Source organism: Schistocerca cancellata, chromosome 6, assembly GCF_023864275.1.
Source record: "Schistocerca cancellata isolate TAMUIC-IGC-003103 chromosome 6, iqSchCanc2.1, whole genome shotgun sequence".
In the NCBI taxonomy this organism is placed as follows: Eukaryota; Metazoa; Arthropoda; class Insecta; order Orthoptera; family Acrididae; genus Schistocerca; species Schistocerca cancellata.
Window position 1 is genome coordinate 561223533 of NC_064631.1, and position 15189 is coordinate 561238721.

At 43.9% G+C, this 15189-nt stretch overlaps 1 protein-coding gene across 1 annotated transcript in view; it reads left to right on the top strand.

The window, feature by feature from the left end:
• LOC126088427 (ubiquitin carboxyl-terminal hydrolase 14) overlaps positions 1–15189 on the top strand; it is a 125164-nt gene that overhangs the window by 76835 nt on the left and 33140 nt on the right. The window contains 2 exon segments of the mRNA XM_049906571.1: positions 2361–2517; positions 9016–9081. Coding sequence (XP_049762528.1) covers positions 2361–2517; positions 9016–9081 — 223 coding nt within the window.

Genomic DNA, 15189 nt, shown 5'->3' on the forward strand with positions numbered 1-15189 from the left:
ATTTATATAAAAATATGAATTTTATTTTTGTTGTAGGAAATTTCTGACAGGATATAAATAAGTTTGCATTAAAGGAGGCCACTCACAAAAAAATGGAAGTGTTCAGTTCAAGGTTCGCCCAGGTTCTGGAAACCAGGGGATTTCAGACACATCAGGGAAATCTTGGGGGGGGGGGGGGGGGTGACTCTGGAAAAACTCTTTTTTTGTCTCAGCAGATCAAATGGTTTGTTTACTGAGGTGTCAGGCATTGTCGCTGGCTGGATGCAGCTGAGTATGTTTGTCACTTCTGTACTCCTTATTACTCTTGCTTTTCCCCATCCTACCACTCCCCTCAGCTTGCAGTCAGTGTTGTCACCATTTCTTACTGCTAGCCTAGCAGCTGCCGACGAGAGGCAGGGTGGCATGGGGAGTGGTTTATTTGGATTTGATTCTCAGAGAGTGAAGAAGCAGTGGCCGGAGACGGCAATCCTGTGCACGAGTTGTGTTTGAGTGATTGTGTGAATGTGTATGTGCTCTTGTTTTCTGACAAAACCTATGGCTGAAAATTTAGTTGTGAGAATGTGATTGTCTTTTCTACGGGTCTATCTGTGGTTCAGCAATCTTCTTTATGGTGAGTTATTATTGATTCTCAGAAAATTTGAACAAAGTATCTGTTGCATGGATTGATCACTGTGCTCTCGTTTCATCAACATGCTCTCTGTCACTTGTGAATAGCTGGCCATGCGAGTGGACTTCCACTACGGGCCAAAACTGCAAGCCGCTTCTGCGGGTATCTGTAATGGATCAGGCCTGCTGATCTGAAGCCATTCAGTTCCACTAGCGTGCAGGCACTGCCCATCAGATCTGGTCTCACCGATCTGCCCGCAGGCCAGGTCTGTTTGTGTGTGACCTAATGCAACGTATTTTCATGATTTATCCCTGGACCTAAGACTGCATTGCTCCTCAGCAGGCCAAAGGCCACGGGTGATGGATTTCAGGAATTGCGACTGTGTTATCGCAAGAACATTGTACAGTGTGTCATTTTGTTTGTTCTAGTACATTTTGGCACTTCAAAAGTAGTTTATATGTTAGAAAATATGGACAGTAAGAAGAAGACAGTTGTCAGTCGTTGGCAGTTTGTACACTATGTACTCAGATATTTCTCGAAAGAGAAATCACACTACACCTGTGAAATAATAGATGTAACACAGTGTGTAATAACCGACAATAACGAACATAGTACAACTAATATTTTATTGATGGTCACCTATAGTGTTGGTTTACACAACTGTTTCCTGCCTTATACAGTTCTTTCAAGATGCCTACTTTTTTCTGAGGCTACTTCTGAAATCAGTTAAGGTATTTTAAATCTGTCTTGTGACTCCAATGAACTGTCTGTTTTTGTCAACAGATGTTTCATTTTACTGAAGTAAAATAACATCAATGGGCTTAATGAAGCACATATACCATTTGGCTTGCTTTCTCTGTCTAATAACAGCACATTACAAAAGATGTACATGTTAGTACCTAAAATATCTGCTCACATGTTTAGAAATACAGAAGTCCTTAATTTTTTTTTGTCAGCTTACATCTTTGCTTACCCTTGAGCTCTCAAAATTTGTCTGGGAAAAATGCTAACACTTGTCCGGAAATCAGGGAAATATCAGGAAGTTTCACTTGGGGAAACTTGTGGCAACCCTGTTGTTGTCAACAGGCACACACAAAATGCCTGTGAACAACTCAATGCTCCTGCTTTTGTGTGAGTGAATTTTATTTTTATATAACTCTAATAAAATGTTATTGGTATTCCAATTCAACCATTTCATTGACATTTCACAATATATCTGAAGTGCAACCTGCCTGATCCTCTGGGGAAAATAAAAGCTGTTACCTAATGGGAACTACCAGTATCGCAGCAATCTGGCTTGACCAGAAATACTAAAATATTTTGTTCTTAGAATTGGTCTCCACAAGTTGTATTTTTATGTTACCATTCAGTGTGGCATGATGCAGCCAACATGGTTTTACCCTCCTGCCTTAATCTCTTCTTCTCAGGATAGCACTTAAACCAAATGTCCTGATTTATTTGTTGGATGTGTTCAGATATCTGCCATTCCTACAATTTTTGCTCTCTACTGCTTCCTCCTGAAATTATTCCCAAATCTTTTAATACACGTCCCATTATCCTGTTCCTTCCTTTCCTCACTGAATCAATGTGAAGCTACTACCTTCTCAGTCCACTCAATCTTTCGTAATGCATGCTCAGCCTGGCACGTGTGTGTGTGTGTGTGTGTGTGTGTGTGTGTGTGTGTGTGTGTGTGTGTTTGCAAATGATGTCAAGTTAATAAGCTAAGTTGTTAATTTGATCGTTCAATTTACAGGTCACTGGTAGACCAGTACTTTGGTGGTACCTTTAATGTTGAATTGAAGTGTACAGAGTCCGAAGATGAACCTCCAAGTCACAGCATAGAAAACTTTCTGCAGCTGAGTTGCTTCATATCGCAAGATGTCCGATACATGCATTCAGGCTTAAGATCTGTGAGTATATAGTAAATGTCTTCTCTTCATGTCGGAATATAGTCAGGTTGACCCAAAAGTGCTTAAGTGTGGTGCATATTGTTATTTCAGTCCCAGGCTATTGTCATCTTTGTGAATGTGTGTGTTATTGACATAAAATGTAGTTAATTTAGTGAAGTACCCAAGGCAAAACTGTGACTGTCCTTGTTTGTGTCTGTATCAGGAAATAAGACAGGATATCCAAAATATATCATATGACTATATTGTTACATTCCATCCTGGATTTTCCACTGTTTGAGATATCATAATTGTAGCAACCTCCCAGTTACCACTTTGTAAATTTTTGTTGTTATTGCTAAACTTATTTAAACATTACATTTTTCTTCTACTGTGTGTAGCACACTCCCGATTATCTGGGATAATGTGGGGCAGATGATGTTTGACAAATTGAAAAACGTGAATAGTAGAGAGATTTGAAAATGTGTTCTTTGTTCAAAAGTTTATCAAATTTCTGTTCATAGACATTGTAGGCATGGTTATTTCTTAAATTAGTCTGTGATGATGGTCTGCTTCTGAGAGGAACCGACATTTTTTTGCATGGCAGTTTGAATTTTTCTTGCAGCAATAGTGCAGTTGTACTGAAAGGCCCTCTGGCTCATATAATCTAGAAGGGTATCAGCACACTGCAATGTGGGATAGTGTCTGACAAGGTCACTGTCTTCATCCCCACTTTCACATTCACTGTCCTCTTTGTTTTATTCTGAAGCAGCTGTCACAATTTCGGCATCACTCTTGTACTGGAAGTTGGATTCACACTTGTCAGTCTTCAGCCACTCATTCAAATTTTCATCATCGACATCTTCAGAAGTAAGTAAATACATTGCCATATTCACCATTTGTGCAGTTGTTTTTTGCTCATCACTGAAACCTTACAAATCACTATCTTTTAGATCTGGAAGAATTTTCCTCCATGATCGAACTAGGGTATGGGGTTTGGTTTGCTACCAGCATCAGAAATACAATGTATGCTATCTAGATTTGTCAGCTGCTTCCAGAATGCCACTAAATCATCCTCATCAACTAGCTTTCTCAGTAGAACAGCCCAGTAGTGCCGTTTTATTGATGAAGTTAAGCCTTGCTACATTGGCTGTATAATGGTGGTCATGTTAGGAGCTGAAAACTTAGTTATGATGAGACCATAATCAGATACGAGAGTCCTTTTATTGGGATGTGAAGACGTGTTATCAAGCAATAAAACGGCCTTCTTTAGCAATCCTTTCTCTTCTAGAAATTACCAAACTTGTGGCAGAAAATGAGTGTGAAACCAGTTTTTGAAAAATTTCACTATCCATCCATGCTATTTTTTATTGTAATAATATACAAGGAGGCTCTTAGCTGCAATATCCTTGAATTCTCCCCCCCACCCCCACCCCCCTCCCACACACATACACATACACACACACACACACCCTACCCCTGCAATCACTAGTAGTTTCACTTTGTGGTTCCCAGAAGCATTAACAATGCACAAACCTGTAGTGTGCTCTTTACACAGCTTATCCAGGAGCATTAACTTCTTTCGCAAATTTGGTCACAGGTGATGCTCCAAAAATGAACAGTAACACTGTACATTGACGGCCTGCCGTGGAGGAACGTAATGCGCTAGGATAACACCATCATAGTTGTACACGAGAATCACCCTAACTTTCACCATACTGAGGCTCTGACACACTTTCGACTTTTGCGGCAACCCCAAATGACACCATTTGTTGGATTGGCGTTTCAATTTTGGCTTGTACAGTGTGGCCCATGTCTCATCCAGTGTTACGATATGGCGTAAGAAAGCCTCTCCTTTGCGCTCGTAGCACTCAAAGTGCATCTGAGCAGTGTTGTAACCCATCCATTTCTGTATTTCCCTCATGTCATGCGGAACCCATCGTGATGCAATTTTTTGCATGCCCAGGTGTCCCTTCAGGATGCGAAGCGCAGTCATATATGCTAACCCAGTTGCGTGGGCAAGCTCACGCATTGTATGGCGTCAATCACTGTCCACTAACGAGGCAACAGCATGCACTACTTCTTCAGAGACACTAGGATGACCTGCCCGATGCATGTCTGCCACAGTGTGCTGACCTTCGTTGAAGGCTTTTACCCAGTCTGCCACTGTTCTGTATGGCATCGCCGTTTTCCTGCATGCCTCTTAAAAAGACCTTGATGACACTGTCGTTCTGTATGCCCTCTGGCACATTCAATCTTGATCCATCTCCGTTGTTCCTGCTTTGAAAACGTAGTGACACCATTATGTTAGACCACTTGCTCACAAGTGACTGTTTCTCTCGATTGTGCACACACCGGTGACGTGGGACGGGCAAGTCCATTTGCTCGCAGGTAAGGTAGGTATGTCAACAATGTGTGCTATCAGCGACAATAGTAGATTCCATTGCATAGTGTCACCACAGTAGTGTTGCCACTATTTAAGTTCCAACCTACGTACTTGGTAACTGTCAGAAATATTTGCACAACCTGTTATGCACTAGACTATAACCTACCTGTCTGATTTATGACATTACATTGTTGCGTCATTTATGAGTAGTATACATTTTTGATCCATCTGATATACTACTTTGTAATGAAACAATGGAAAATCCAGTGTGGAATGTAACAATATTATGAAAAGGAAAGTTGTTACTCACCATATAGTGGAAATGCTTAGTTGCAGATAGACACAACAAAAAGACTGCCACAAATCAAGTTTTCGGCCATCAAGGCCTTCGTCAACAATAGACGACAGACACACTGTGGTTTCAGCTGCCTGAGACTGTGTGTGTGTGTGTGTGTGTGTGTGTGTGTGTGTGTGTGTGTGTTGTTGTTGTTGATGAAAACCTTAATGGCTGAAAGCTTTATTTGTGACAGTCTTTTTGTTGTGCCTTTCTACGATTCAGCATCTCCATTATACGGTGGGTAGCAACTTTTCTTTTCATAATATTGCTACTACTTTGTAAGTAATGTGTGTGATTTTTACGTTCATAAGTAGAATCCTGAGGATTTTTTTTTTTTCATCTGTAAACTACTTAAGTTTTTTGTTGATGTTTAGTTTTCCACTGATACTGGATACAAAAACTGAAATGGATAAGTATAACATTAAATGAAGCCTGGAGAGAAACAGAATGATCATGTAGCAATCTCTAGGAGAGAAATTAAGGTAATAATGAATGTTAAAGTACAAAGAGGTGCCCAGTTTGACTTGGATCATTACCTCTCCAAGATCAAAATTAATTTCATCCCTCTCAATAAGGCCGTGAAAACCAGAAATAAAATTCATAAATATGATGATGCGAAGCTCAAAATTAATCTAGACATATTAGATCAATACAACCAGCAACTGACATTTGAATCTCATAAATGGATGGACATCACCTCCAATATCCAACAAGCCACTAATACTGCAATCATGGAATCTAAAAAGAGAAAACATAGATGGTGGAATGAGGTTTGTGGTGAGGTGGTGGCCCAAAGAACAAATGCATGGAAAAAGGGGAACTCAACCAGGAGAGTTGAAGATTTTGATTTATTCCATGAAGTTCGAAAATATGCCGCTAGAACTTTATGAAGGGCTAAGCGATTGTATGAGAAACAGCAGTTAGAACAGATTGATCAGGATTTCCGCAGAAACAATGCCAGAGTCTTCTATCAGACATTCAAGTCGAATTTGAAAGCATACCAAGCCCCTAGTCTTAGTTTTAGAGACGAAAATGGGAAGCTCAGCCTGACCAACAAAGAAAACTGCACGATCATGTCTCGTTATTTTGAAAATCTATTTAATTGTGTTGAACCGAAAGAAAGATTCCATGTATGTCCCCCAATCCACAAATTACCCAACTCATCTCCACTGGTAAAGAGGAGATCAGAGAGATCAACAACAACATTAAGAATAATAAGGCAGCTAGAGAGGATTCAATAGTGGTGGAACTACTGAAGCTGGCAAACAATGAAACTATAGATGTACTAGTCCAACTTTTTGAGGAAATATGGAGACTGGGATGATACCAACTGAATGGCAGTCAGCTTTAATCCATCATCTACACAGAAAAGGTGATAAAAAGAATGTCAGTAACTATAGGGGCATCTCATTGGTATCTGTTCCATATAAGATTCTCTCCAAAGCATTACAGAACAGAGTAGGTCATCTTGACCAACTGACTGGGGAAAATCAAGCTGGTTTCCGAAAGGGCTGTTCATGACCAGAACAGATCTTTAACCTGAAGAACATCATCAGGTACAAAAAGAAAAAGAAAAGAAAAAAAAAAAAACTGGAGGAAATAATCATGTGGTCGTGTTTGTTGATTTTCAGAAGGTGTATGACTCCATCAACCGAGAGACAGAGTTTGGGATGGACAATACATCAAGAAAGCTGATCAAACACTCTCACTAACACAGTGTCAAAAATAAAATTTATGGGTGAGATTTCAAAACCCTTTACAATCAAAACGTGAGTAAAACAAGGAGACGGACTATCCCCGCTCCTTTTCAACTGCATGTTGGAAAAGGTCATTCGAGAGTGGAGAAAGTTGTTAGCACAAGAAGATACAAATGAAGAGCAGCTCAGACTTGGTCCTAAGAACAAAGGGGTGTACATTGACTGCTTGGCTTTTGCGGATGACGTGGCCATTTTTGCTAACAACATATAGAGTCAGCAGTCAACAAGATCAATAGGCAGTCAGAAAGTGCTGAAAAATTTGAACTCCAGATCTCTATTCGAAAGACAAAATATATGACAAACATCTGTGATGGATCTGGATGGATGATCACCAATCTGGCAAAAATCAGATGAGTTAAGAATTTCAGGTATCTCAGTGAAGTCATCTAGGAGAATGGGTTAGAAGAAGAAGCAGTTAATGAGGCAGTTAGGCCAGGCATACCAAATGACAAAGAATACCTGTAACAAAAAGTCTTTGACTATAGGGGCCAAGTTCCAACGTTATAATACAGCTGTAAAACCTGAGGGCTTATATGCACTGAAACTTCAACCATGCATAGACAAGGTCAAACTGAGTGGCTGGAAAAGCGAGAATGTAGGATATTAAGGGAAATCCTAGGTAATAGATGGGTTGATGGACAGTGGCGAATGAGAGCAAATGAGAACTTGGACAACAAGACAGAACCTATCACAGCATCCATTAAGAAGAGACGATTATTATTTTACGGTCGTCTCATGAGGATGGACAGTGATCAACTAACAAAAAGAATATGGAGTTTCATCCAATCCAAGAAAACAAGGCTGAGATGATTCAAAGAATGTGAAAAAGATATTAGGCAGATTGGTATCTCAGAGAGAGAAATTCCTGACAGGAACAAATTTAGAAGATTGGTGAACAACTACCAAGGTTTTAAAATGGCACCATTGTTCAAAAGACATACAGGACCTTTGTCCGAAGAGCATAAACAGACACTTCTTGATGGGCTCAGAAGATACTGGCAAGAATTCAAAGCTGAAACAAGAACAAGATCCAGACACTAAAATGAAATTGGTTGTTACCATGCAGTCCATAGAGGCTCAACTCGATAAAGAAAGAAAGGAAAGACAAGAAAAGAAAAAAAATGAATGTGTAAGTTGAGGGCTGTAAAAAGGCTTTTCTTCATTTATTTAACAGCACTAGCAAATTCTCTATCAGAAGTGACAAATGATTAAATTGGTTCAGCAAATCAAACTTATCGTCTGATGCTGTAAACCAACATTTGAAACAAGATGTGATCAACAGTATTCTCAGAAACAGTTCCTGCTATTTACATCACACGTCACTGTAATTTGCAGAGCAGATTGTCTTGCATTCTGAGCTACAGAGTAGGCAAACGTATTGATATAATTTGTGGGTGTCTAATGTCTTGTCATCTATTAGTGGATTTACTGCCATTCGTCCATTATCAAAAGAAGAAGATATTAATTATTGTAACATGTGAACATCCTAAAAGTCACTCATTTTCTCTGTAATTTTTCCCAGCTGCTGGTTCTTGCAACCTGTTCACTAGAGGAGTGTCATAATGTTCTGCCTCATCTTTGTGACAGAATTATTACACAATTATTTGATACTTACAAAGTAGGTCATTAAAGTTCTGGATTCGTTTAAAACTTACAGCCTTTTGGTGGCTCAATGGTCAGACTTTTTAGTGATTTCAGTTTATTATAATGGTTACAAGTACTTGGCATTACTAGTACCAGCATGACTCGTCATATACCATGTAAAAACCTCAAAGTATTTTAATGTAACATAACAATTGATTTCATTTGTAAAATTGGTAGCGAGCATGTTGTAGTATGGAACTGTTTCCACTAGAACATTTGTAATACAAGAGGTGATGCAAAGAGAGTGCTTCATATCTTTATTGTCTGATTGATCATCTGTGCATAATAGTTTACAGTAAGAAAAACGTTGTAAGTTGAATATGCAGTAACATTTGTTTTGTGTATTTTAAAAAATTTGAAACTGTGTATTAATGCTTTTGATTTATCAATTTCTGCAGAAAATGCAAGAACAGATTACAAAACTTTCTCCCTCTTTGCAACGAGATGCAGTCTACACTAAGACAGTAAGTAAAAATTATACATTTGTGTACATGAGAGTAATTTGATAGAAGTATGGGCTTGCTTACTATTGCACCACAGTAGCATTTTAAGTATACCACAATGAAACATTCATATAATAAGGGAAGTTCTGGCAAAATGTAAATACTTTAGGTGTAAAGGAGGCCACTCCTCAAATAGGCACACACAGATGAGAAAGAAAACATGGTAGCTTTCGGAAGAAGTCCTTTGTCCTGCTACAGTACAAATACATGCACACTCCTATTTGGTGAGTTGCGTCCATTACTCCTAAAGTATTTACAATGAAACATTTATTTTTCTGCCAAAGCCTGCAATTGTAGAAGTTAGTTGCTTGTTTTCAAAAACAACCTAATAAAAAATGAGTGTGCTCCATCGAGGTAGCGGTCATTGAATATTGCAGTTACATTTATATTCCATCCCACTAAATTAATTTTGATTGTTTGATTCATACTTTCAAATAATTTTTTAAGATGCTAATTATAAATACCCTCCCCCCCCCGGGGGTTCACAACTCTTTTGTGGACACGTGCGTAGCGAGCACGGGACCCCGAGCTAATGTGGCCCTCCTTCCTTTCCAGGCTGCATACCTTCACTTTCCTCATCCTTCCCCCTCCCCCATCTTCGCCCCCCCCCTCACCTCTGGCTCTTTCCTTCCCTTTCTCCCCCTCTGGGAGTATGGTTTGTGCCTACGTCCGGAGACGGACGCTCTAAACTGTTACAAATTCCTTGCTTTCTATACTTGCAAGTCTTCGTCCTTCCTCTGTCCTTCTCTTTTCCTTCCCACTTCTCTCTGCACTTTTCTCTGCTGCAGCATTTGAGACCCCTCTTCTTTCCTTTCCCTTTCTCTTTTTTCCTCCCTGTGCGTGTCTGAAGGCCGACCCACGCACTTCCATGCGTACCCCCTGGTAACGGCCAGGCCCAGGGAGGGGTGATTACCTGAGCTGATACCTTCTGAAAGTGCTGATTGGTCCCTCCGTCCGTTTGTCGGGAGGTGTGACCTGAGGTGTGAACAATCACCTAAGGCGGGAGTGCCCTCAGTGAGGGCCTCCACAAGGGAGGAGCGCGCCATCGGAGACGCTGGTAATCATGGGGGATTCTTCCGCAATGGTTTCCTCACCTTCCACTATGTCTGCTCACAAACGTAAGTTCACTGAGTCTCAGCCACAGACAGTTCTTCCATCGTTGCCACAGTTCCTTGTTGTTTCTCGGTCTGACGAAGGTCACGACTTCTCCACGGTCAACCATTTCATTATTCAAAAAGGTGTCGACGCAATTGCAGGTCCTGTAAAGTCTTGTTCCAGATTACGGAATGGCACCCTGTTGTTAGAAACAGTCAGTGCCCTCCAGGCACAAAAATTGCTGCGTACTTCTCTGCTCCACACCTTCCCTGTCCGGGTGGAACCGCACCGTACCTTAAATTCCTCGCGTGGAGTCGTTTATACATGCTCCCTCGATGGATTGTCTGACGAAGAAATTCAGCACTACCTGTCTGACCAGGGTGTAACGGCTGTTCATAGAGTTATGAAAAGGGTTGACACGAACATCATTCCAACCCGCACTGTCTTCTTGACATTTGACAAAGTTCAACTCCCATCGAAAATCAAAGCAGACTATGAGATAATTTCCGTTCGCCCTTATGTCCCAAACCCTACGCGTTGCTATCGGTGTCAGCGGTTCAATCACACCAGCCAGTCCTGTTCCAATCCGGCCAAATGTGTTACGTGTGGCAAGGATGCCCATGAGGGTGCTTGTCCACCTCCATCCCCTCGCTGCATCAACTGTATGGGTGACCACGCTGCTTCCTCTCGATATTGCCCCGTTTTTAAGGACGAAAAGCTCATCCAGGAAATAAGAGTGAAGGAAAAGGTGTCGACCTTTGCTGCTCGAAAATTATTCGCCAGTCGCCAGCCCACCGTGCCTCAGACAGGAAAATACAGCACTGTCCTTGCTTCTCCTCGGCCAACAAAGGAGGCGGCCACGCAGACTTGCGACCTCACCTTTAGTGCCACGGTCGTCAGATCGGCCAGCGCAAAGATCGCTCGTTGAACCTCACCACTTTCGCCTGCCCACTCTATGGCTCACCCTTCATCGGGTTCTGCTAAATCTCGAGCCCAAAAGTCAGACACCAAGCCTTCCAAAAAAGAGCATACTTGTGAAGAGTTTTTACGTACCGCAACTTCCCAACCATCAGTTCCTCCTTCATCTAAACATCATACTTCTAAGAAGGCTACAAAGAAACCCAGTTCCTCTCCTTCTCCGCCAAGGCGTGTCCCATCTACAGCACCACCTGGCGGAAATCGCCCTCGGCCGTCTTCTGTGTCGCCGAGGCGCACTGCTGGTGGCCGGTCAACCGGCCGATCGCTGGTGGCAGGAGCTGCTCCTGACCAACCTATGGATCAGGATCTTCTGCCTTCGGCTGAATGCCATTCCATGCTGTCGGTCGCTAGCTCCGAGCAGTCTTTGAGTTGACAGCAACTTTGGTCACATTCCTCCATTTTCTGTTCACCCCATGTCCATTATCCACTGGAATATCCGCGGCATTCGAGCCAATAGGGATGAATTGTCGATCCTCTTACGATCCTACTCGCCGGTCATCTTCTGTCTTCAGGAAACAAAGCTGCGTCCCCATGACCGCTTTGTTCTCCCTCATTTTCAGTCCGTCCGATATGATCTCCCCTCTGTTGAAGGCTCTCCAGCCCATGGAGGACTCATGATTCTTCTCCATGATACTCTCCATTATCACCCAATCCCCTTAAACACTTCCTTCCAAGCTGTCGCCGTCCGTCTTTCCCTTTCCGGATACACGTTCTCTCTTTGTACTGTATACATTCCATCGTCCACACCAATGGCACGAGCTGATCTCCTTCATCTTCTTGATCAGCTTCCACCCCCCTATTTGCTGGTTGGGGACTTCAATGCCCACCACCCGCTTTGGGGATCTCCACATCCTTGTCCACGTGGCTCCATATTGCTAGACGTCTTCCACCAAGCGGATCTAGTTTGCCTCAACACTGGGGTCCCCACATTTTTGTTTGCTTCCACGACAAATTTATCTCATTTGGACCTTGCGGTCGGTACTGTTCCGCTAGCTCGGTGCTTCGAATGGTTCGCCCTTGATGATACACACTCGAGTGACCACTTTCCATGTGTCCTCAGACTGCAGCCTCAACTGCCGTATATGCGCCCGCGACGCTGGAAGTTTGCCCAAGCCGATTGGACACTTTTTTCGTCTCTAGCGACATTTGATGACCGTCGCTTTCCCAGCATCGACGATGAGGTCACACACATTACCGACGTTATCCTTACAGCTGCGGAACGTTCAATACCACGCACCTCCGAATTGCCCCGGCGCCCCCCAGTTCCTTGGTGGAACGGGGCATGCCATGACGCACTACGTGAGCGGCGACGTGATCTTCGCATTTTCCGTCACCATCCTACTTTAGCCAACTGTATCCGCTATAAGCAGCTCCGTTTGCGATGCCGTCGCGTCATCCGCGATAGCAAGAAGGCAAGCTGGAAATTCTTTATTAGCTCATTTAACACCTTCACTCCCTCCTCGGAAGTTTGGAGTCGGCTTCGACGGTTCTCAGGCGCGCCTAGTTTCTCCCCAGTCTCTGGGCTCACTGTTGCGCATGATACATTAGTGGACCCCGTCGCAATTTCTAACTCATTGGGTCAGCACTTTGCTGAGATTTCGAGCTCTTCCAATTACCCGCCAGCGTTTCTCCCGAAGAAACGTGCAGCGGAAGCGCGACCTCTTGCTTTCTCCTCTCCAAATCGCGAAAGCTACAATACTGTTTTCTCCATGCGGGAACTCCAACATGCACTCTCTTCTTCTCGCTCCTCCGCCCCAGGACCGGATGGTATCCACGTCCAAATGTTGCTGCATTTATCAACCCATAGTCTGCGTTACCTCCTTCACCTTTATAATCAAATTTGGACCGACAGTACTTTTCCCCGACGATGGCGGGAAGCTGTCGTCGTTCCTGTTCCGAAACCTGGAAAGGACAAACATCTCCCCTCTAGCGATCGCCCCATTTCTCTCACGAGTAGTGTCTGTAAGGTTTTGCAGCGTATGGTGAATTACCGTTTAGCTTGGTGGCTTGAATCCCGCAGTCTTTTAACACCTGCCCAATGCGGATTCCGAAAGCATCGCTCTGCAGTTGACCATCTTGTTGCTCTCTCCACTTATATCATGAATAATTTTCTCCGGAAACGCCAAACAGTAGCAATATTTTTTGATCTGGAGAGAGCATACGATACCTGTTGGAGGACAGGTATCCTCCGCACACTGTTCTCTTGGGGCTTTCGAGGCCGGCTGCCCCTTTTTCTTCGCGAATTTATGGCAGAGCGCACTTTTAGGGTGCGGGTGAACACTACTCTCTCCCGTACTTTCTCCCAAGAAAACGGGGTACCCCAGGGCTCCGTGCTGAGTGTTGTACTGTTTGCCATTGCCATCAATCCAATTATGGATTGTCTCCTTCCTGATGTCTCGGGCTCCCTCTTTGTGGACGATTTTGCGATCTACTACAGCTCTCAACGGACCAGCCTTCTTGAACGACGTCTTCAAGGATGTCTCGATCGCCTCCGCTCTTGGAGCATCGAAACCGGCTTCGGTTTTTTTCCCAGTAAGACCGTTTGTGTTAATTTTTGGCGACATAAGGAGTTTCTTCCACCCTCCTTACATCTAGGACCTGTCAACCTTCCGTTTTCAGACGTCGCTAAATTCTTGGGTCTTATGTTTGACAGAAAACTATGCTGGTCCTCCCACATTTTGTATCTTTCGGCTCGCTGTCTGCGATCCCTCAACACCCTCCGTGTCCTGAATGGTACCTCCTGGGGAGCGGACCGAGTGGTCCTTCTCCGCCTCTATCGCGCCTTAGTGCGCTCGAAATTGGACTATGGAAGCATAGTCTACTCCTCTGCTTGGCCGTCTATTCTTCGGCGTCTCGACTCTATCCACCACCGTGGATTACGTTTAGTGTCTGGAGCTTTTTACACCAGCCCTGTGGAAAGCCTTTATGCTGAGACTGCTGAACCTCCGCTGTCCAATCGGCGAGCAGTCCTTCTGAGCCGTTATGCCAGCCATCTGTCTTCCATGCCTGCTAATCCAGCCCATGACATATTTTTCGACGCCTCCTTTGATGTAGGGTATGCAGGCCGCCCCTCCTCCCTACTACCACCGGGAGTCCGCTTCCGTCAACTGCTCCATTCTCTTTCCTTCCGCTTTCCTAAAACCTTCTTGACAACTTGGGGTACAGCACCGCCTTGGCTCCGTCCCCGGATCTGCCTGCTCCGTGACCTATGTCGATTTCCCAAGGATGGTACCCCTTCACTTGTTTATCATCGGGCATTTGCTGCTCTATGTGCACAAATGACGGAAGCCACATTTATTTACACCGATGGCTCGAAAACATCGTTAGGTGTAGGGAGTGCCTATGTTGTTGGCGACACCTCAAATCAATTTCGGCTTCCCGACCAGTGTTCGGTCTATACTGCGGAGCTTTACGCTGTTCTCCGGGCTGTCCACTACATCCGCCGCCATCAGCGGATACAGTACGTTATCTGCTCCGATTCTCTCAGCTCTCTCCTCAGTCTCCAAGCTCTTTACCCTGTGCACCCTCTGGTCCACCGGATTCAGGACTGTCTGCGCTTGCTCCACCTGGGGGGCGTCTCGGTGGCGTTCCTCTGGCTCCCGGGACACGCTGGTATCTGTGGGAATGAGGCGGCCGATATAGCGGCCAAGGCTGCAGTCTCTCTTCCTCGGCCAGCTATCCAGTCGCTTCCCTTCACCGATCTACGGAGCGGTTTATGTCGCCAAGTTGCTCATTTATGGCATGCGCATTGGTCAACACTTCCCCGTAATAAATTGCGGGAAGTGAAAGCCCTTCCTTGCGCTTGGACCTCTTCCTCCCGAACGCGTCGTCGGGAGGAGGTGATTTTAGCTAGACTCCGGATAGGGCACTGTCTTTTTAGCCATAGACATCTTTTAAGCGGTGATCCTCCTCCACTCTGTCCCCACTGCTCTCAGCCGTGGACGGTCAGACACCTTTTAATTGAATGCCCCTATTTTAATCAGTTACGCTCCCGTC